The sequence below is a fragment of the Neoarius graeffei genome, chromosome 16 (assembly GCF_027579695.1).
Source record: "Neoarius graeffei isolate fNeoGra1 chromosome 16, fNeoGra1.pri, whole genome shotgun sequence".
Lineage (NCBI taxonomy): Eukaryota > Metazoa > Chordata > Actinopteri > Siluriformes > Ariidae > Neoarius > Neoarius graeffei.
In genome coordinates, this window is record NC_083584.1 from 44,115,113 (window position 1) to 44,137,868 (window position 22,756).

The following is a 22,756-nucleotide window of genomic DNA, read 5'->3' on the forward strand; positions in this document are numbered from 1 at the left end:
GAGAACATGCAAACTCCGCACAGAAAGGCCCTCGCCGGCCGCTGGGCTCAAACCCGGACCTTCTTGCTGTGAGGCGACAGCGCTAACCACTACACCACTGTGCCACCTGGAGTCAGATATATTTTGATTAAAAAAAACCCCTACATGATAAAACATTTGTGTTGAGGAATGGTATGTCTGTTATGTTTAAGTATAAAGCTAAGGAAAAAGACTAAATTGTACCTAATAGAGGTGTAATGACACACCCCTGTCAGTTCGATTCACTTCCTGATCACAGGTTAAAGATTCAATATTCTCAGAATATTCTGAACATAATTTGAATGAAGACAAATTATGTTTTTTTTTTTATTGCTGAATCATAAACATTGCAAAACAATTTGCATTTTATTTTGTCTCTTTAAAACTCTAAGTAAAATACAAACTGTTACAAAAACTACCTATGGTAAAATACTGATTTTAAGTCACTAAAATTTACCACCAGCACCTTAACCTCTATAAATTCACACTATAAAATGTGTAGGGTTTTTTTCCCCCATAGCTTATAGCACAGTTAATGCTCAGTTATAGTAGCACAGAATGAGGATTAGGTTCATAGCTCAGGCAGTCCAGGCATGGGGAATGTTCCAGCAAAAGCCTCAACCTCATCTCGGATTTCTCTTACTCTCTTTTGATATTCCTCATGCTGAGCCAGAGTTTCCTTGAACTCCTTGAAAGTAGATTGTGGGTTCATGTTTGTCTGGATCTCCACAGCCAACTGAATGCCTAATGACATACAGATAAACACAATTGTAATACTTGTACTTTTAAATGGTCTTATTTTATTCAAAATGCAATTAAAATCACCTTTGTGAATTAACTCTGCCACGAGGCAGAAATCTTCCTCCACTAACCCTCGTGATGTGAGAGCAGGCGTGCCTAACCGAAGGCCAGAGGCTTGCAATGCACCATCACCTGCAGTGAGAAAGATCATATGTACATATATGCAATGAAAACTATGTTATGAAATACAACCCCGATTCCAAAAAAGTTGGGACAAAGTACAAATTGTAAATAAAAACGGAATGCAATGATGTGGAAGTTTCAAAATTCCATATTTTATTCAGAATAGAACATAGATGACATATCAAATGTTTAAACTGAGAAAATGTATCATTTAAAGAGAAAAATTAGGTGATTTTAAATTTCATGACAACAACACATCTCAAAAAAGTTGGGACAAGGCCATGTTTACCACTGTGAGACATCCCCTTTTCTCTTTACAACAGTCTGTAAACGTCTGGGGACTGAGGAGACAAGTTGCTCAAGTTTAGGGATAGGAATGTTAACCCATTCTTGTCTAATGTAGGATTCTAGTTGCTCAACTGTCTTAGGTCTTTTTTGTCGTATCTTCTGTTTTATGATGCGCCAAATGTTTTCTATGGGTGAAAGATCTGGACTGCAGGCTGGCCAGTTCAGTACCCGGACCCTTCTTCTACACAGCCATGATGCTGTAATTGATGCAGTATGTGGTTTGGCATTGTCATGTTGGAAAATGCAAGGTCTTCCCTGAAAGAGACGTTGTCTGGATGGGAGCATATGTTACTCTAGAACCTGGATATACCTTTCAGCATTGATGGTGTCTTTCCAGATGTGTAAGCTGCCCATGCCACACGCACTAATGCAACCCCATACCATCAGAGATGCAGGCTTCTGAACTGAGCGCTGATAACAACTTGGGTCGTCCTTCTCCTCTTTAGTCCGAATGACACGGCGTCCCTGATTTCCATAAAGAACTTCAAATTTTGATTCGTCTGACCACAGAACAGTTTTCCACTTTGCCACAGTCCATTTTAAATGAGCCTTGGCCCAGAGAAGACGTCTGCGCTTCTGGATCATGTTTAGATAGGGCTTCTTCGTTGAACTATAGAGTTTTAGCTGGCAACGGCGGATGGCACGGTGAATTGTGTTCACAGATAATGTTCTCTGGAAATATTCCTGAGCCCATTTTGTGATTTCCAATACGGAAGCATGCCTGTATGTGATGCAGTGCCGTCTAAGGGCCTCTGCATGCTCTTGCAACAAGGCTTTCGCAGATAGCTTTTTGCAGACAGTTGTAATTTATCGTTGAGCGGGGAGTAATAGGCGTGCGCGATGTTATTCACCGCCACAACGCAAGGGGGCGCGAAGTCGCGAAATCATTAGGAATAGTTGGTGGGTGTGGTTAGTGGAGTGTTTATCCTCCAGTTACTTATAATGACTAGAACTGGAGTCGTATAGATGTACGTACTTCCTCACTTCCTCGATCAACCGCTCTTCGTGCTGCTCCATCTTCGCTCGTGTTTTTAAAAATGGCGGTCGTGAAAACAAACCAAACCGGGAAAGTAGGGAAGCGGAAGTGCGTGTACAGCGGATGTAGAGTGGACCAATCAGAGCCCTCTTGTCTGCGACGCTGTCTGCGAGGCTTCTGCGGTGGTCACAATTTTTGGGAGGTGCACGCAGAGCATCTGCGAAGGGGGGGGCTACGCAGACGCCATCTGCAACGCCATCTGCGAGGACTGCGTTGTCAGCATAAATTGGCCTTAAGGGCCCGAAGATCATGGGCACCCAGTATGGTTTTCTGGCCTTGACCCTTATGCACAGAGATTCTTCCAGATTCTCTGAATCTTTTGATGATATTATGCACTGTAGATGATAATATGTTCAAACTCTTTGCAATTTTACACTGTCGAACTCCTTTCTGATATTGCTCCACTATTTGTCGGCGCAGAATTAGGGGGATTGGTGATCCTCTTCCCATCTTTACTTCTGAGAGCCGCTGCCACTCCAAGATGCTCTTTTTATACCCAGTCATGTTAATGACCTATTGCCAATTGACCTAATGAGTTGCAATTTGGTCCTCCAGCTGTGCCTTTTTTGTACCTTTAACTTTTCCAGCCTCTTATTGCCCCTGTCCCAACTTTTTTGTGATGTGTTGCTGTCATGAAATTTCAAATGAGCCAATATTTGGCATGAAATTTCAAAATGTCTCACTTTCGACACTTGATATGTTGTCTATGTTCTATTGTGAATACAATATCAGTTTTTGAGATTTGTAAATTATCGCATTCCGTTTTTATTTACAATTTGTACTTTGTCCCAACTTTTTTGGAATTGGGGTTGTAAGTACTAGTTTTCTATATGCACTATGGCAAACCTGATTTAAAAAAAAAACAGTAGCCTGTGATGGACTATAGGCTGTGTTAATCAGGTACACAGCTGCCGTGAAAGTCAAAAATTCATCCAAAATTAGTAGCTTTTCAAACAACAAATCAATTGGTTAGGGTTCATCATTAGGTGGCACCTGGACAAGGGTTCCTCATGCAGCCAATGGCGCAGTCCTCTAGCACCTTCTCTGCCCTGATTCCATCAATTCCATTCGGACGAAGGTCAAGCAATAACAGGTGAGTATCTGTACCACCTGAATGCAGAAAAGGCTTATAAGATTAAATTCGATGAATAAATGAGACAATTTCACAATGCCTATGTGGCAGCGGGGGCATGGCCAAACGTCAGTTTGTGAATGGAGGGCGGGGCCAGGGAAGGTGAGTGGCTAAGTCATTAGACCTGGTGTCAATTAATATATGTGTGTGTGTGTGTGTGTTGTAGGGATGGTGGAGCATAAAAGTAAGGGGAGAGCAGAGAAGAGGTCTCTCCTGACCAGAACACATGTGTGTGTGTGTGTGTGTGTGTGTAATGTATGTGACTGTGTGTGTGAGCAAAGCTGAAAAGCTAAGAAAATAGATAAAATAAAGTGTGTGTGAACATCAACTCCTGCCTGCCCTGCTTCTGTACTCCACCCACATCAGGGACTGCTACAGCCTATTTTTCAGAATTCTTCCCTGGCAAATTTACAAACATCACAAAATATTCTCAGAAAATGCTTAGTCCATATCATGGAAAACTGCAACTCTTAACAATGTAAATAAAACAATTTTATATACTATGTAAACATTGGTAAAGTTAGCAAAATTCTCTTCTCAGTCTATACAGGTTATACATGGAAACTAAGCTCTAAGTGTCATGGTTGTGATGTCACTACCATGAACACATTTGCATATGTAAATCTGTAGCAGACAAAATTGTGTAACAGACACTATTTTTCACAGTTTATCCCTATATACACAGAAGTATGTAAGTTGCAAGCAGTGGCATGACCTGTGTATTTGACATTATATGTCAAAAGATTAGCCAGTCAAGCATTATTTTAGTTTTGTATAAATACACAGGTGATTATAGAAAATCGAGCACGCTGATTGGTCGAGAAACTCTGACTATTTCTCGATAATCGCATCAAGCGACTCGGCAAAATGGTGGCCAATCGCTTTGTCACTGTAAGTGAGGAAAAATTACAAATTATGAAAGAAAATCCATCCATCCATCTTCTACCGCGTATCCGGATCCGGGTCACGGGGGTAGCAGCCTAAGCAGAGCAGCCCAGACTTCCCTCTCCCCGGCCACCTCCACCAGCTCTTCCGGGTGAATACCGAGGCGTTCCCAGGCCAGCCGAGAGATATAATCTCTCCAACGTGTCCTGGGTCTGCCCCGGGGTCTCCTCCCGGTGGGGCATGCTCAGAAAACCTCCCTTGGGAGGCGTCCAGGGGGCATCCTAACAAGGTGCCCAAACCACCTCAACTGACTCCTTTCGATGTGGAGGAGCAGCGGTTCTACTCCGAGTCTCTCCTGAATGACCAAGCTTCTCACCCTGTCTCTAAGGGAGAGCCCAGCCACCCTGCGGAGAAAACTCATTTCTACAGCTTGTATCCGCGATCTCATTCTTTCTGTCACTACCCATAGCTCGTGACCATAGGTGAGAGTGGGAACGTATATGGACCAGTAAATTGAGAGCTTTGCCTTTTGGCTCAGCTCTCTTTTTACCACAACAGACCGGTTTAGCGTCCGCATCACTGCTGACGCTGCCCCGATCCTTCTGTCCAACTCCCACTCCCCCTTACCCTCACTTGTGAACAAAACCCCGAGACACTTAAACTCCTCCACTTCAGGTAGCAACTCCCCCCGAGTACCCTCCCTGGACCAGGGATACTGGGGCCCCATCCTGGAGCCAGGCCTGGGTGAGGGGCTCGTCGGCGAACGCCTGGTGGTTGGGCCTATATCCGTGGGGCTCAGCCGGGCCCAGCCCGAATGAGCAACACGGAGCCACTCTCCTGTGGATCCATCACCCGCAGGAAGTGCCATAAGGGTCCGGTGCACTGTGGATCGGGTGGCATGAAAGAAAATACTGTTTCTAAAAGCACTAAAGATGCTACGAAGTTTGGTCTGAAACTATTCAAGGGTAAGGTGGAATTGTGATTTATTTTATCTATTTCAAAACAAAGTATTTTATGTGGGGCGGCACGGTGGTGTAGTGGTTAGCGCTGTCGCCTCACAGCAAGAAGGTCCGGGTTCAAGCCCCGTGGCCGGCGAGGGCCTTTCTGTTTGGAGTTTGCATGTTCTCCCCGTGTCCGCGTGGGTTTCCTCCGGGTGCTCCGGTTTTCCCCACAGTCCAAAGACATGCAGGTTAGGTTAACTGGTGACTCTAAATAGACCGTAGGTGTGAATGGTTGTCTGTGTCTATGTGTCAGCCCTGTGATGACCTGACGACTTGTCCAAGGTGTACCCCGCCTTTCGCCCGTAGTCAGCTGGGATAGGCTCCAGCTTGCCTGCGACCCTGTAGAACAGGATAAAGCGGCTAGAGATGATGAGATGAGTATTTTATGTGAGTTGGCATAACGAGTCTGTGCCACGCCATCTGTATGCCGCTTTTGAAGTTTGAAATAAATTGTTTTTAATATGATTTTTTAAAATAATGACCTATTTATAGTAAGTCTGCCTCAGACTCAGTGAATAATAACCTCGACTTCGTCTCGCTTATTATTCACCGATATTCACTTCACCTTCAGTGAATAATTGTTAAATATCACTTTCAAAAACATGAAAAAACTAACTTCGTGTCTAGTTCTAAGGAATAAAGTATGGTGTAATCTCATCTCATTATCTCAAGCCGCTTTATCCTTCTACAGGGTCGCAGGCAAGCTGGAGCCTATCCCAGCTGACTACGGGCGAAAGGCGGGGTACACCCTGGACGACTTGGACGACCCAGGTCATCACAGGGCTGACACATAGACACAGACAACCATTCACACTCACATTCACACCTACGGTCAATTTAGAGTCACCAGTTAACCTAACCTGCATGTCTTTGGACTGTGGGGGAAACCGGAGCACCCGGAGGAAACCCACGCGGACACGGGGAGAACATGCAAACTCCACACAGAAAGGCCCTCGCCGGCCCCGGGGCTCGAACCCAGGACCTTCTTGCTGTGAGGCGACAGCGCTAACCACTACACCACCGTGCCGCCTGGTGTAATCTCAATCTTGAATAAACATTAAAAGAGAGAAACAAAAGACAAAATCTCTGAGTGAAGGTTCTTCTTTTCACATGGCCAGGAAAGTAAATCCATAAATCTTTCAACTTTCTGAATCCAGCACTTTTTATATCATCACTTATTTTACATATTAATCAGTTTACACAACAGTTTACACAATAATTCCTTATTGCTTTCATGAGAAAACAAACACATTTTGTTGGCAGTGATGAAAAGGTTACATCATTTTTTATTGTCAGTACAGTCCACCTCATGCTTAATGTTTTCTTTGAGTTTCTCCTTCCTCACCCCAGGTTTTATTATCCTCATCAGCAGGACACTGTGACTAACACTTTCTCTTTCAGACAACTCAGATCCATGTGCATAGTAATCTATAATAATTAAGCCAAATAAAACCATAAACGTTGTCAAATTGTCATAAAAATATTATGAATTAGGGCCATTTTACTGACGGTACATGAAACAACAAAACTGATGCTAACAGGGGGGCAGTATAAGATTATTTTGCAGAATCCTGTTACGTGATATTATGCTGTGATATTACAGGAAATGGACTTCCATCCATTATCCATAACCGCTTATCCTGTGCAGGGTCAACGCAAGCTGGAGCCTATCCCAGCTGACTACGGGCGAAAGGCGGGGTACACCCTGGACAAGTCGCCAGGTCATCACAGGGCCGACACAGACACAGACAACCATTCACACTCACATTCACACCTACGCTCAATTTAGAGTCACCAGTTAACCTAACCTGCATGTCTTTGGACTGTGGGGGAAACCGGAGCACCCAGAGGAAACCCATGCAGACACGGGGAGAACATGCAAACTCCACACAGAAAAGCCCCTGTCAGCCACTGGGCTTGAACCCAGAACCTTCTTGCTGTGAGGCAACAGTGCTAACTACTACACCACCGTGCCGCCCCAGAAATGGACTTGCATTCAGTATTGTGAGAAACAGTACAGTTCTCGTGTTTCAGGCAGCATTTTTTTACATTCTTCAGTACACTTAGCCCATGTTTACATTAGACCGTATCAGCGGATCATCAGATTAACGTTTTTAAAACGATTAGTGTGCACACAGCAACAGCAATACACGATTTGCGTGCACACAGCAATACCAATACACGGATACGCTCGGCTCCGCAGGCATCCTGCGCTCCAAATTACTCCGCCCTGAACAGCGCGTGCCCTCTGGAGGGTGCGCACTCCGGCCCTGCGCAGCTCACAGAGCACGCGAGTGAAGCGCACGAGCAGTGATTCGGGACTGAGCCGCTGTGTGTGTGATCCCAGCGCATATCACTTACCACTTGCAAGTGGAAGGATGGCAAGCCTAAAGACAATCATAACTACACAATGGGCAGTATTTGCATCAGTATTTGCAGTATTTTCATACTTTTATACTCTTTAATGAAAGGTGATACAAGGCGGAAGTCCGCGCCGTTTTTCAGCAGTCGCGTCACATGACCAACGCCAGCGAATCAGGAAGGTGGATGTCACAGTGACGTTGTCCAATGAGATGCCAGCTAGAGCTCAGCACAGCGTATCCGCTTATTCTCAATGTTTACACAGCACCGGATCAGACACGATCTGGATTGAATACGTGGACGCTGGCGGATTCCCGTTTCCCGGCGTTTCCAGGCGGTTTAATGTAAACGGACAGTGCATCCGCGAAGAAAACGAGACAGATACGGTCTAATGTAAACGTAGCCTCAGATAATAACTCGTCCTTCAGGTTTGGATAATCCGGCATCAAAATGGGTCTCTGCTGTCAGGTATTTAGGACACAAAACAGTAAAGAAATATATTGAGCACTATCGTGTCCCTGTGATCACAACTTCTAGAGCTTTCCAGCTCAGAATGATCTCAGGAGATGATGGTCAGCAAATCTATGTCACTACCATTTCTCCATTTCATCATCTCCCCATTACCATTTTCAACCTTTATCTATTCATTAGAATTAGACGTGCTATGTTTTTCTACCCCAGCCTTTTTTTTTTTGAGGGAGGGTGTTTGGGGAGTTGCGCAGGAGACAGCATTAAGTGTCTGTGAAATCTCTCACATGTTCAGTACTGGACTGTCGCCTCACAGCAAGAAGGTCCGGGTTCGAGCCCAGTGGCCGGCAAGGACCTTTCTGTGCGGAGTTTGCATGTTCTCCCCATGTCTGCGTGGGTTTCCTCCGGGTGCTCCGGTTTCCCCCACAGTCCAAAGACATGCAGGTTAGGCTAATTGGTGACTCTAAATTGACCGTAGGTGTGAATGTGAGTGTGAATGGCTGTTTGTCTCTATGTGTCAGCCCTGTGATGACCTGGCGACTTGTCCAGGGTGTAACCCGCCTTTCACCCATAGTCAGCTGGGATAGGCTTCAGCTTGCCTGCGACCCTGTAGAACAGGATAAGCAGCTACAGATAACAGATGGATGGATCGATGTTTCTACTTTGTAGGTAATGATAAACATCAAACTCACCTGTGACAATTTTGTAGCCCTTTTCTGTTAAAGAAGATGCTAAAGTCTTGCTATTTGCCAGCACTTGTACCTGGTAGGCCTTGAATTCGGGAGTCAGTGCCTGCTTCAATGCTACAGCAAGTCCTATGCATAAAATTCAAGAATAAGTAACAGTTATTCCACGAAAATGAGTTGCATGTGAGCTGATAGCTGATGAGGCGCATAGCACCGAGTTGGCTATAAGCCATGTATGATGAAATCGAGTGGAATAACTGTTTTACTATATCCATATTCACTGGATTTTCACAAACAGAGCATTTTTATTTTAATTTTTTTGCAAATTCGATAAATAAAAACTTTATACAAAAGATCTGACCAAATCATTTCTGCTTAGAATGTAAACAAACCAGCAAAATGACAGCACCAATTTGTGAAAAATGCTATAATAATAATTCTTGAAAAATAAAAAAAAAGATACGTTCTCACCATCAAATACTTTATTCCATATTTTGTTGCTTTTTTTGTATTTTTTGGGGTTTTGTTTTTAAGTAGAGTTTTTATTTCGTCCTCAGTTGGTTCAGCAACATGCTCAGTCATTTTGTTTTTCTCTACTCACAGTATATGAGCTGATCACCTAGTAGTAGAGTAGCCAATCAGGGCTCGTGATTGCTCATATCCAGTGAATGTTGATAGAATAATATGCAATGTCCAACAAAAACGTGTCAGTTAGTGTATTATATGTTTCTCTTGAAATGCTAATTATAATCATTTAGAGACAGAAAGGAAAGGAAAGGAAGAAATGCATAACTAGCTACCTGCAATGGAATGGTTGTGATGGCCTCCCTGGAGCCTTGGAAACACAGCTTCACAGATCAACCTCTCCAGGTTGTAAAGAGTTTCCTTTCCTGTTTTTGGATCCACACTGCGCACACCTAAAAGGTAGAACTGTTACTTGATATCACAGAAAATAAAACAGATCAACTCTGGCCATTTTCTTAATCACAAAGGACCAACCTTTCCTGTAAAATATGGCGCCACCTCTGCTACCTCTCAGGGTTTTATAGGTGGAGGTTGTAACAATATCACAGTAATCAAAGGGAGATGGAACCACACTAGTTGCAACAAGTCCAGAAATGTGGGCCATGTCACCCATCAGGTAAGCCCCATTCTCATCTGCTATGTTTCGCAGACGGCTATAATCCAGGTTACGTGAGTAGCAGCTGGTACCTATGAGAATAAGACACAGATGATGTGCAAATTAAGGATGGAAAAAAATGTATCTATAATCTCATCTCATCTCATTATCTCTAGCCGCTTTATCCTTCTACAGGGTCGCAGGCAAGCTGGAGCCTATCCCAGCTGACTATGGGCGAAAGGCGGGGTACACCCTGGACAAGTCGCCAGGTCATCACAGGGCTGACACATAGACACAGACAACCATTCACACTCACATTCACACCTACGGTCAATTTAGAGTCACCAGTTAACCTAACCTGCATGTCTTTGGACTGTGGGGGAAACCGGAGCACCCTGAGGAAACCCACGCGGACACGGGGAGAACATGCAAACTCCGCACAGAAAGGCCCTCGCCGGCCCCGGGGCTCGAACCCAGGACCTTCTTGCTGTGAGGCGACAGCGCTAACCACTACACCACCGTGCCGCCCTGTATCTATAATATAAATTAGAAAATAAAATAAATGTTATATATATATATACACACACACACATTCCACTTCCCCAAAGAGGACAAAAACATCTAAGCTCAGCATGTTTCCCAGAAAGCAGACAGGATTTTTTTGTTTAATCTCTAAGTGTTTTTTTTTTCTGTGATTTTCCTTGGTAGAATATTTCAGCAATAACACTCACCTGCAATTATTAGTTTTGGCTTGAATAAACGAGCATTTTCTGCTAGTTGGTTGTAATCAATGTAACCACTCTCTTGGTTGACCTAGAAGTAGTTAAAAGCTAGAATGAAATGCAGCTAGTATGGCAATGATATAAAATAATATAAATATACTATACAGCCAAAGGTATGTGGACACCTGACCATCATACCCATATGCACTCCCATTGTAGATATAGCCCTGTCACGGTGATGCCTCATGAAGCCAGAACATCGCTCCTCATACCACTGTATCTCGGATGCTGAAAAACCAGCTCTGGTTCACCACCTGTGTTTTGGACAGCAGAGCGGCGTGTGGCTGTGAGGCGGAGCCAATCAGCCGGCCCCAGCTGTAGCAACTGAAACGGTGCCTCTCTACTCCCTCTACAAACAATCAGGGGAGTATAAGAAGGCACCACCAGCAACACAGGTCAGTTAATCTTAGGCGCAGTCCTGATACTGATATGTCCCCCTTGTCTGTTCATAGGCCATTTCACCGACAATAAGACAGGGGAAACCAACGCTCTGGCTTTGTAGCAAGCTCATCAGGCCCACCTCATCACTCCAGCGCAAGACTGAACAGCTCCTGAAACCTCACTATGCCTCACACAGCCCTGCACCCTCCACTTTTTCATCATACCTTAATTATATAAAAGAGCGCTTCTTTTTCTACCTCATCTCCTGTGTCTGTGTCTGACTGTTAGGATCCCGTTACAGTCCCCATTTGCTGTTATAATAACCCTCGCTCTTCTGGGAAGGCTTTCCACTAGATTTGGAGCATGGCTGTGGGGATTTGTGCTCATTCAGTCAAAAGAGTATTAGTGAGATCAGGTTCTGATGTTTGGTGAGGAGATCTGGCACACAGTCAGTGTTTCAGTTCATCTCGAAGGTGTTCAGTGGGGTTGAGGTCAGGGCTCTGTGCAGGACACTCGAGTTCTTCTACTCCAACCTTAACACATCATGTCTTCATGGAGCTCACTTTGTGCACAGGGTCATCTCATCTCATCTCATCTCATCTCATCTCATCTCATCTCATCTCATCTCATCTCATCTCATCTCATTCTCTCTAGCCGCTTTGTCCTGTTCTACAGGGTCGCAGGCAAGCTGGAGCCTATCCCAGATGACTACGGGCGAAAGGCGGGGTACACCCTGGACAAGTCGCCAGGTCATCACAGGGCCACACGGTCATTGTCATGCTAAAATGAGTTTGAGCCTCTGAGTTCCAGTGAAGGGAAATTGTAATGCTATATCAATATCAAGAATATATAGAAATGAAATGCAGCTAGTATGGCAATGATATAAAATAATATAAATATACTATACAGCCAAAGGTATGTGGACACCTGACCATCATACCCATATGCACTCCCATTCTAGATATAGAATATCAAGACATTTTAGACAATTGTACGCTTCCAACTTTGTAGCAACAGTTTGGGGAAGAACCACATGTGGCTGTGATGATCAGGCGTGTATATACTTTTGGCCATATAGTTTACATCAGGATAGTTAAGCCTTACAAATGAATGTTAAATAAACAATACCTTGTATGACATTGATTCAAAGAAAAGAGAGGTGGCAGAGAATTTCTCTTTGTCTATTATTAATCCATGGCTCCGGTGGCCACCATCAGAGGGATCCAGACCCATGAGCCTCCCATGAGGCTCCACTACTGCGATGTACACAGCAAAGTTGGCAGATGACCCTGAAAAGAACACTAGTTTATGAATAACCTTGGTGTTTTGAGATTAACATCAAAACATCAAATACACAATCTTACCAGAATGAGGATGCACATTTACACCCCATTTTTCTGGATCAAGTCCATAAACCTTCAAAGCTCTTTGCTGACAGAGATGCTCCAATTCATCCACACTCTCTGTATCGCCAGAGTATTGAAAGCTATTTTTGCAAAGATGTTATTATTATTATTATTATTATTATTATTATTATTATTATTAAAAGTAACATCCACAATGTAAAATAAATACATATTATGCATCAAAACATCTAAAAATGTAGTCTCACCTGATTTGAAAAGATTTGTTGATTATGCATGAGCTCAAGACCTCTGAAACAGCACGACTGGTAAAGTTCTCGGATGCATTAAGTGATAAGCTATATATCTGTCTCCTTTTCTCCTTCTGAATGATGTTAAAGACCTATTGACAAATTTTTATCTGTTGTAACGCTGAAAATGCTAGCTATGTACATAGCTGTAGTTCTATTAACCAATCTTCAGGTGCAAGATGAATCACCTGGATACCTCCTTGTGAATGAATATTTTTATTAACCCTAATGTATGTTGTTTTCTCTATTGATAAGGATTTTTATTATGATTTTTTAAAAATTATAATTTCCTATTTTTCACAATTTATTATTTATCTATGCAGTATAATAGTTTTAGGTTTCTATTTTACAAATGTTTAATTAGTTATTTTAATTAGATTTTATATAAAGGTTCGAATCTATTCATTACGAGTCTTCAGCTCACTGTACGTATCGAAATTAAATAAAGTTATCTATCTATCTATCTATCTATCTATCTATCTATCTATCTATCAGTGAGCATGTACACACATGCTGAGGCAAAGTCACAACAATAAATATCAGCATCATACAGTCATACTTCTGTAAAACCTTCTCGCTGAGCCAGCACTGGTAGTAATCTGGGGTTCACGATAATTGCATTATAATAATTTCTATTGTGTTATGGTTATTGTTATAATATATTGCTATGGTGACAGTCAATTTACTCAATAAGTAAATACAACCAGAATGGAATGATTTGCAAATCCTTTTCAACCTACATGCAATTAAATTCAATACAAAGACAAAATATTTAATGTTCAAACTAATAAACTTGATTGTTTCTTGTAAATATACACTAATTGTGAATTTACTGCCTGCAACACATTCCAAAAAAGTTGGGACAGGGCAACAAAAGACTGGGAAAGTTTTGGAATGCTCAAAAATACACCTGTCTGGAACATTCTACAGGTAACTGGTAACAGGTGATCGTATCATGACTGGGTTTGAGTGGGCAAATCATCCAAAAGTTTAAGAACAACATTTCTCAACGTACAACTGCAAGAAATTTAGGGATTTCACCATCAACGATCCATAATATCATCATCAAAAGATTCAGAGAATCCAGAGAAATCTCTGTATGTAAGAGACAAGGCTGAAAACCAACACTGAACACCTGTGACCTTCGATCCCTCAGATGGCTCTGCGTTAAAAACTGACATGATTGTATAAAGGATACAACCCCAGTTCCATAAATTTGGGACACTGTGTAAAATGTAAATAAAAAACAGAATATGATGATTTGCAAATCATGGAAACCATATATTTAATTGAAAATAGTAGAAAGACAACATATCAAATGTTGAAACAGGAAAATGTTATTGTTTTTTGAAAAATATATGTTCATTTTGAATTTGGGGCAGCACAGTGGTGTAGTGGTTAGCACTGTCGCCTCACAGCAAGAAGGTCCTGGGTTTGAGCGGCCGGCGAGGGCCTTTCTGTGTGGAGTTTGCATGTTCTCCCCGTGTCTGTGTGGGTTTCCTCCAGGAGCTCCGGTTTCCCCCACAGTCCAAAGACATGTAGGTTAAGCTAATTGGTGGCTCTAAATTGACCGTAAGTGTGAATGTGAATGGTTATCTGTGTGTCTATGTGTCAGCCCTGTGATAACCTGGTGACTTGTCCAGGGTGTACCCCGCCTCTCACCCATAGTCAGCTGGGATAGGCTGCAGCTTCCCTGCAACCCTGTAGAACAGGATAAGCGGCTACAGATAATGGATGGATCGATTTTGAATTTGGTGTCAGCAGAACATTTCAGAAAAGTTGGGTCAGGGCAACAAAAGACTGAAAAAGTTGTGTAATCCTAAAAAAAACTAATTTGGTTAATATCAGTTGAAAAGGATTTGCAAATCATTACATTATTTTTTTAAATTTACGTTTGTAGCTCAGCAATGTAATATCATATGGAAAAGGACTCCTTGAACATCTCTGAACTCCTTTAGAGTTGAGAGCCACAGTAACACCACTGGGAGGGGAGCAGCAGCACAGACCTCTTGAAGCAGCACACCTCAGAATAAACAAGCTGTTTAGTCTGTGGGGCTTGGGCCAGATTTGACTCTGAATCAAGGTTCAAATCTGACAGTCCAGTACACCATGTTGACATTAGCATTGCCACACAGTAGTCACATGCACCTAAGCAGATAGCACAATGTTGCGTGCATGAGACCCAACATGCATATGAAACAAGAAGAAGGGTAAATATGACTGTGTGATAACAGCATTTATTGGAAATAATGCATTATAATATATGGACGCGAGTGTTTTACTGGGAAATACACCACTCGTATTTTTCATATGAGCTACATCCGGGACATGGAGAACCAAAATCGTGACATATTTAAATAATATTGGCTTTTTTTAATGGTATATCAGATATATTCCATATATATCTGGAATATATCTGATATACCATGAAAAAAAAGCCAGCCAATATTATTACTATTATACATACACACTCTCTTTTCCAGTTTTTCGATGTCCGTTGGTATGTTTTTCTCTTGTAAACTGGAGGGGAACCATCAGGGCCTTCTAGCCCTTCAGAGAAGGCCCAAACATGTCAGCATTTCAAATGTTAAATTTAATTTCTTTTATTATTTAATTGCTTTCATTCTTTCATAATTTCATTATAATTATTCTCTTCTAATTCTAATTTGGCCTCATTTTCTATCAAATTTGCTTCAGAAATGAAAGGGATACTGTCCTGAAAACATTAAAATAGTGTTATCCAATGAGATATTTTGTGTGTTGTCTCTACGCTGAGAAGAGTTTAGAGCTGGCTCACTCATTGGTTAGGACTTCATTGCCAGGACAGAAGCCCATGGCAGTGTATGTTTATGTAAGAAGTGACAGATGAATTTACCAATCAAATTTTGATTTATATTAGGAGGGACCAAAAATGTATCACCCTCGGCCTTCTCAAAGCCCAACATGGGCTTAACTGCGAATCGGTGCCATCAGTGCAGCAGTGAAGTCACCTTCCAGCCGGTGTAGCGTTCATCAGTAGTGTTAGTGAATGCTAATAAAGCGGTCAAGCCAGTGCTATCGAGAGCAAGTAGCACAGGCTAACAACTGAGAAACTAAGATTTCTGTCTTCAGACTCTTCTGCCTTGCACACTTGTCACAGTATTTTCCACTCTGACTTAAGTATTCATTTCCCTGTGTAATCTACTTAGTTACTTTTACAACCCCGATTCCAAAAAAGTTGGGACAAAGTACAAATTGTAAATAAAAACGGAATGCAATAATTTACAAATCTCAAAAACTGATATTGTATTCACAATAGAACATAGACAACATATCAAATGTCGAAAGTGAGACATTTTGAAATTTCATGCCAAATATTGGCTCATTTGAAATTTCATGACAGCAACACATCTCAAAAAAGTTGGGACAGGGGCAATAAGAGGCTGGAAAAGTTAAAGGGACAAAAAAGGAACAGCTGGAGGACCAAATTGCAACTCATTAGGTCAATTGGCAATAGGTCATTAACATGACTGGGTATAAAAAGAGCATCTTGGAGTGGCAGCGGCTCTCAGAAGTAAAGATGGGAAGAGGATCACCAGTCCCCCTAATTCTGCGCCGACAAATAGTGGAGCAATATCAGAAAGGAGTTCGACAGTGTAAAATTGCAAAGAGTTTGAACATATCATCATCTACAGTGCATAATATCATCAAAAGATTCAGAGAATCTGGAAGAATCTCTGTGCATAACGGTCAAGGCCGGAAAACCATATTGGGTGCCCGTGATCTTCGGGCCCTTAGACGGCACTGCATCACATACAGGCATGCTTCTGTATTGGAAATCACAAAATGGGCTCAGGAATATTTCCAGAGAACATTACCTGTGAACACAATTCACCGTGCCATCCACCGTTGCCAGCTAAAACTCTATAGTTCAAAGGAGAAGCCGTATCTAAACATGATCCAGAAGCGCAGACGTCTTCTCTGGGCCAAGGCTCATTTAAAATGGACTGTGGCAAAGTGGAAAACTGTTCTGTGGTCAGACGAATCAAAATTTGAAGTTCTTTATGGAAATCAGGGACGCCGTGTCATTCGGACTAAAGAGGAGAAGGACGACCCAAGTTGTTATCAGCGCTCAGTTCAGAAGCCTGCATCTCTGATGGTATGGGGTTGCATTAGTGCGTGTGGCATGGGCAGCTTACACATCTGGAAAGACACCATCAATGCTGAAAGGTATATCCAGGTTCTAGAGCAACATATGCTCCCATCCAGACGACGTCTCTTTCAGGGAAGACCTTGCATTTTCCAACATGACAATGTCAAACCACATACTGCATCAGTTACAGCATCATGGCTGCGTAGAAGAAGGGTCCGGGTACTGAACTGGCCAGCCTGCAGTCCAGATCTTTCACCCATAGAAAACATTTGGCGCATCATAAAACGGAAGATATGACAAAAAAGACCTAAGACAGTTGAGCAACTAGAATCCTACATTAGACAAGAATGGGTTAACATTCCTATCCCTAAACTTGAGCAACTTGTCTCCTCAGTCCCCAGACGTTGACAGACTGTTGTAAAGAGAAAAGGGGATGTCTTACAGTGGTAAACATGGCCTTGTCCCAACTTTTTTGAGATGTGTTGTTGTCATGAAATTTAAAATCACCAAATTTTTCTCTTTAAATGATACATTTTCACAGTTTAAACATTTGATATGTCATCTATGTTCTATTCTGAATAAAATATAGAATTTTGAAACTTCCACATCATTGCATTCCGTTTTTATTTACATTTTGTACTTTGTCCCAACTTTTTTGGAATCGGGGTTGTAAAATCAACATAGACAAATACACACAACAGAGCTACCTGGCAGCCTGCCGCTAATCCCTTGCAAAATCCTTTGCCCTGTTGCTTTTTTGGTGTGTCTGGCTAAGTTTTGGCTGAGCTGAAGTCCCAGTTGTAATAGTAATGGTTCACTACTGCTTGTAAATATGCATGAAGAATATCTAATGAAGTTTTGGTAGCCTTTCGGGTGTTCAATGCATCTTTAGTTTCAGTTTTCAGTTTATTTATTTAGTGCTTAATTATAGCATAGCTAATCCTAGCACTGGATTAGTCTAGTCTTTCTCTTTCCCAGCAAACAAAGAAATGCTTCTGTGCATGTGCAGCAGAAAACTGTCTCATTGGACATTCGCATCAGCTCTGACATGTGATGTCATGTTGTCTTGACAACACGCAATATCGTAAACCATATTCAATGCTCATTCTCCATTGGGTAGAGTGACGCAATACACGTAGGATAAGTGATATGCTAACAATATTGTCTGCTATCAAACCACATGAATAAAACCCACTAGACATATGTTTTTATTCCATCGAAAAAGTGTCCTGTATGTATAATAATTCTCTATATGTCACTCATGAGGAAATCAATGAATTGTTTTGATTAACTTGCGTACCATTTTGTTTGTGAATGTGTTGATATAATAAAAAGAACATCACATGTTGGCTTGAAGATATGATGTTTATCTTCTCGTGTTGAAAATATTTTCACTCATTCGCTTCACTCACTCATGATATATATATTCACCACTCAAAGATAAACTTCATATCTTCACACAACCATATAATATCCTCTATATATGATACTATGCGACTTTGTTGGAAGATCACGACATCATGCAGGCAAGCACATGGAGGTATTCAGGGGATGCTGAAGTTAACAGAGGTGAAAAGGAACTTTGTCTGGTAAAATTACAATGGTAACTTACCTCTGGATCATTAATGCTGAGAGGCTCCTGCATCATGCGGTCATGTGACTCCCGTGTCCTTTTGTTGAAGTAATAAACATTTTCTATCTGCTTACTGTGAGGTAGAAAATAACAAAATAAAAACTAAATATTTTATTTCTATAGGTTTTAAATATACACTTTCCAAACAAGGTAATAATGATCACCAATAATAAATAATGTGTCAAAGGAATTCGTTACAATACCTTCAGAAATCATAAAAATAAACCAAAATATATCTGTAACATGATTGTTTTGTAACCATATCACAATTTATATTCATCATAGTTCATAAGGCAGGTTTTCATAAAACAGATTGTATTTAGTATTCTTAAGCATAAATTTACACACACACACCTAGGAGGATGAGTAGGATATTAACATTTACTGAACACCAAATTTCTTGTGTAAATGTGCCTATCAATGATTCATGAATACATTCATTTGTATCCCACATGATAAACGAGGCCCAATATCTGCTCTTAAAAGCACTAACTGAATTGAGTGGTAATGTCTGTCAGTAACGCGATAGAGAGTGCCACTTCCAGTCAGGCTACAAACATGGCCAATCTGAACTACAACACCCAAGAACCACAGCGCCCTCTATCACCTGTCTATTAATTACACCTGTCACTCATTTCCTGGTTCATCAGCCCACGCTATATAAACACCTTTCCCACACTCACTCAATGTGAAGTATCGTTCAGTGTCTTACCTGTCATACCAAGCCTTGTCAATCTGCCTGCCTTATCGTGTTCTCGACCCTCGTTATTGTCTCGTTCTCATTACTCTTCAGTCTAGCCCTTATTACTCTGTCTGCCGATCGATCGACCCCTGCCTGTCCCTCAACTTCGATTTTGTCTAGCATTTTGGATTTGTTTGCCAGTCTGCTTTCCCCGTTCTCCCCTGCACATAAATCCGTAAGTGCCTGCAACTTGACAGGATACTTTGCAGCATTATGCAAGGAGAGTCGCGGATTATGCCCTAGATTTTCGGACTCTTGCAGCTGCCAGTGGATGGAATGAGCCAGCGTTAAAGGCAGTGTTTCACCAAGGACTTCACCCCTCAGCATTGAGTGAACTAGCGTGCCGCGATGAACATCTCACTCTGGATGCTCTCATTGATCTCGCCATTCGGCTAGACCGTCTGTTATCCAGCCGCCCATCCCTCCGGGAGGAAGCCAAGCCTGCCATGACCTCTGATTCTCTCTATCCCATGGAAGTTTCTTGTGATCACCTGAAACGCTCCGAACGAGATTGGAGAAAGGAGGGCTTGTGCTTCTACTGCAGGAGCTCCAGTCACCCTATCATCCAGTGTCCAGTCCGCCCGCCACGCACCAGCTCCAAGGAGACCAAGGCTGATTCAGTGAATCCCTTGAGATCACTAAGAGCTCAATCTTTCAAGCTTCCAGTATTACTGAAACTGTCTTCTTCTATCCATGTGCTGTCTACATTTATCGACTCAGGGCAGAGGGAAACTTCATTGCCAGCTCAGTCATCCAGAGGTTCAATCTGCCCACAAACTCGCTGAAGAGCCCACTCAGCATCCAGTCCATTGATGGAGGCCCCACAGGGGAGGGTCTCGTCACCTCCCGGACTGCTTCCGTGCATATTCAGGTGGGAGCTCTTCACTCTGAACAAATCTCACTCCTCGTCACAGCTACCAAGTATCATGACATCATCCTGGGCTGTCTGTGGCTACAGCTTCATGACCCACTTATCTCCAGGCAGAACAAGGAGATTCTCCAGAGGTCCCTGACATGTTTCCAGAACTGCCTCCGACATCCTCAGTTAAATCTTTCCTCCACCTCCATAGAGAGTCCTCACCCTTACTCCCTGGAAGGGATCCCCACGTGCTACCTGGACCTAGGGGAGGTCTTCAGCAAGGGCAAAGCATGCGGCCTACCCCCACATTGTCCGTACAATTGTGCCATCGACCTCCTGCCTGGTATTTCTCCCCTACGCAGCTGCTATGGAAGAGTACATACAGGAGGCCCTCAAGCAGGGGTACATATGCCTGTCCACTTCACCAGCATCCGTGGGATTCTTTTTTGTGGAGAAGAGAGGGAGCAGACTTCGTCTGTGTCTTGACTTTCGAGGATTCAATCAGATATCAGTGAAATACCTGTATCCACTTATACTTGTGCCCTTCGCATTGGAACAGCTCCGCAGTGCCATGATCTTCTTCAAGCTTGACCTATGTAGTGCCTACAACCTGGTCCGCACCCGCGAGGGCGATGAATGGAAGTCCACCTTCAGCACCAGCACTGGCCATTTTGAGTACCGGGTCATGTCTTATGGCCTCTCTTTGGTGCCAAGAGTATTCCAGTGCCTCATTAATGATGTGCTGCGAGACATGTTGGGGAGGTATGTCGTTACATTGATGACATCCTGATTTACTCCCCTGACGAAGAGAGTCATCTTAACCATGTTTGATCAGTACTCAAGCGCCTGTCTAAGAACCATCTCTATGTCAAGGCTGAGAAGTGTGAATTTCACATGCGTAAGATCTCCTTCCTGGGGTACAGTACATCATCAGTACTGAGGGGATCAGCATGGATCCCTCCAAGGTAACTGCAGTCACATCCTGGCCCATACCCACCTCGGTGAAGGAGTTACGTTTCCTAGGCTTCGCAAACTTTTATCATCGTTTCATTAGAGGGTTCGGTACCCTTGCGGTGCCCCGACCACCCTCCTGAAGAAGGGACCCAAATGCCTCCACTAGAACCCCACAACTGAAGAGGCCTTCCACAGGCTCAAAACAGATTTCATCACAGCCCCTATCCTTCAGCATCCAGACCCAATCCAACCCGACCTTTCACGGTCAAAGTGGATGCCTCCAAGATTGGTGTAGGAGGGGTTCTCTCCCAGTGCTTCGGTGAAAGGCCCAAGCTCCACCCGGTAGCGTTCTTCTCCAAAAAGCTCACTCCAGCAGAGAGAAACTATGATGTTGGGAACTGGAGGCTACTGGCCATCAAGTTCACCTTAGAGGAATGGAGGCACTGGTTGGAGGGGGCCACGCAACCCTTTGTCATTTTTACTGATCATAAAAACCTCAAGTATCTCAAAAAGGCAAAGAGACTGAACCCACGCCAAGTCCGATGGGTACTGTTCTTCACCCGTTTCAACTTCAGAATATCCTATTGTCCTAGCACCAAAAACACCAAGGCTGACGCCCTGTCATGCATCTTCAGACCATCTCTTCACGACCAGGAACCTCATCCCATCCTGACACCTGAATGCTTCGTCCAGGTGATCACTTGGGACCTCAACAAGGAGATAAGGGACTCACAACCACAGAATCCTCCAGTCAACTGCCCACCAGGCCGTCTGTACGTCCCTAATCATCTCAGGAGCCGATTCATCCCATGGGCCGAATACACACAAAACTCTCTCAAGCACTCAGCCACACAACTTACACCCTTCCAGTGTATGCCCTGTTTCCTTGGGACGATTCTCCAGCACGGGTATGGGCCGTGGAGGAGTGATTCACCCATAGCCAGTCGATTTGGGAGGAAGTTCACCAACGCATCACGCCAGTTAATGCCAAGTACAAGGAATATGCTGATAAGCACCGGAGCAACAACCCCATGTATTTGCCTAGCGATCAGGTATGGGTGTCCACCAGGGACCTTAGGGAACCCAACACATACTGAAAATTACAGGCATGCTACATCGGACCGTACAAGGTGCTCCGGCGCATCAACGAGATTTCCTGTAGACTCGAGCTTCCACCTCACAGTCGTCTATCACCCACCTTCCATGTCTCCTGCCTCAAACCCTTCATCCAGGGTCCCCTGTCTGAGAACATGCCCAGCCCTGACCACCCGTCTCCTGGCCCAGGAGGAGAACCCATCTACCAGGTAAATCGGATCCTGGACTCTAGATGTAGAAGAGGTCAGCTAGAGTACCTGGTAGATTGGGAGGGCTATGGACCAGAGGAACAAAGCTAAGTGGGAGCTAAGGACATCCTAGACCCTCTCCTTACTCAAGAATTTCACAGCCAACACCCTGACAAGCCCAAACCCAGAAGGAAGGGGCATCCTTGGAAGAATGTAGCTCCTGGAGGGAGCTCCTTGGGGGTCGGGTGTGTGTGTGTCTGTCAGTAACACGATAGAGAGCACCACTTCTAATCAGACTACAAACATGGCCAATCTGAACTACAACACCCAAGAACCACAGCGCCCTCTATCGCCTGT

The 22,756-nt window shown here is 43.2% G+C and overlaps 1 protein-coding gene across 1 annotated transcript; it reads right to left on the bottom strand.

Moving 5' to 3' along the window:
* Positions 1 to 589: 589 nt before the first annotated feature.
* Positions 590 to 20,342, bottom strand: LOC132900237 (serine hydroxymethyltransferase, cytosolic-like). Its single transcript, XM_060942254.1, has 12 exons — positions 20,275 to 20,342; positions 18,541 to 18,634; positions 12,755 to 12,888; positions 12,507 to 12,628; positions 12,271 to 12,431; positions 10,711 to 10,792; positions 9,859 to 10,071; positions 9,660 to 9,776; positions 8,866 to 8,988; positions 3,320 to 3,436; positions 844 to 951; positions 590 to 762 (listed from the first exon to the last, which is right to left on the bottom strand). The coding sequence occupies exons 1-12, from the start codon at positions 20,340 to 20,342 to the stop codon at positions 590 to 592; spliced, it is 1,512 nt and encodes a 503-aa protein (XP_060798237.1).
* Positions 20,343 to 22,756: the final 2,414 nt, after the last annotated feature.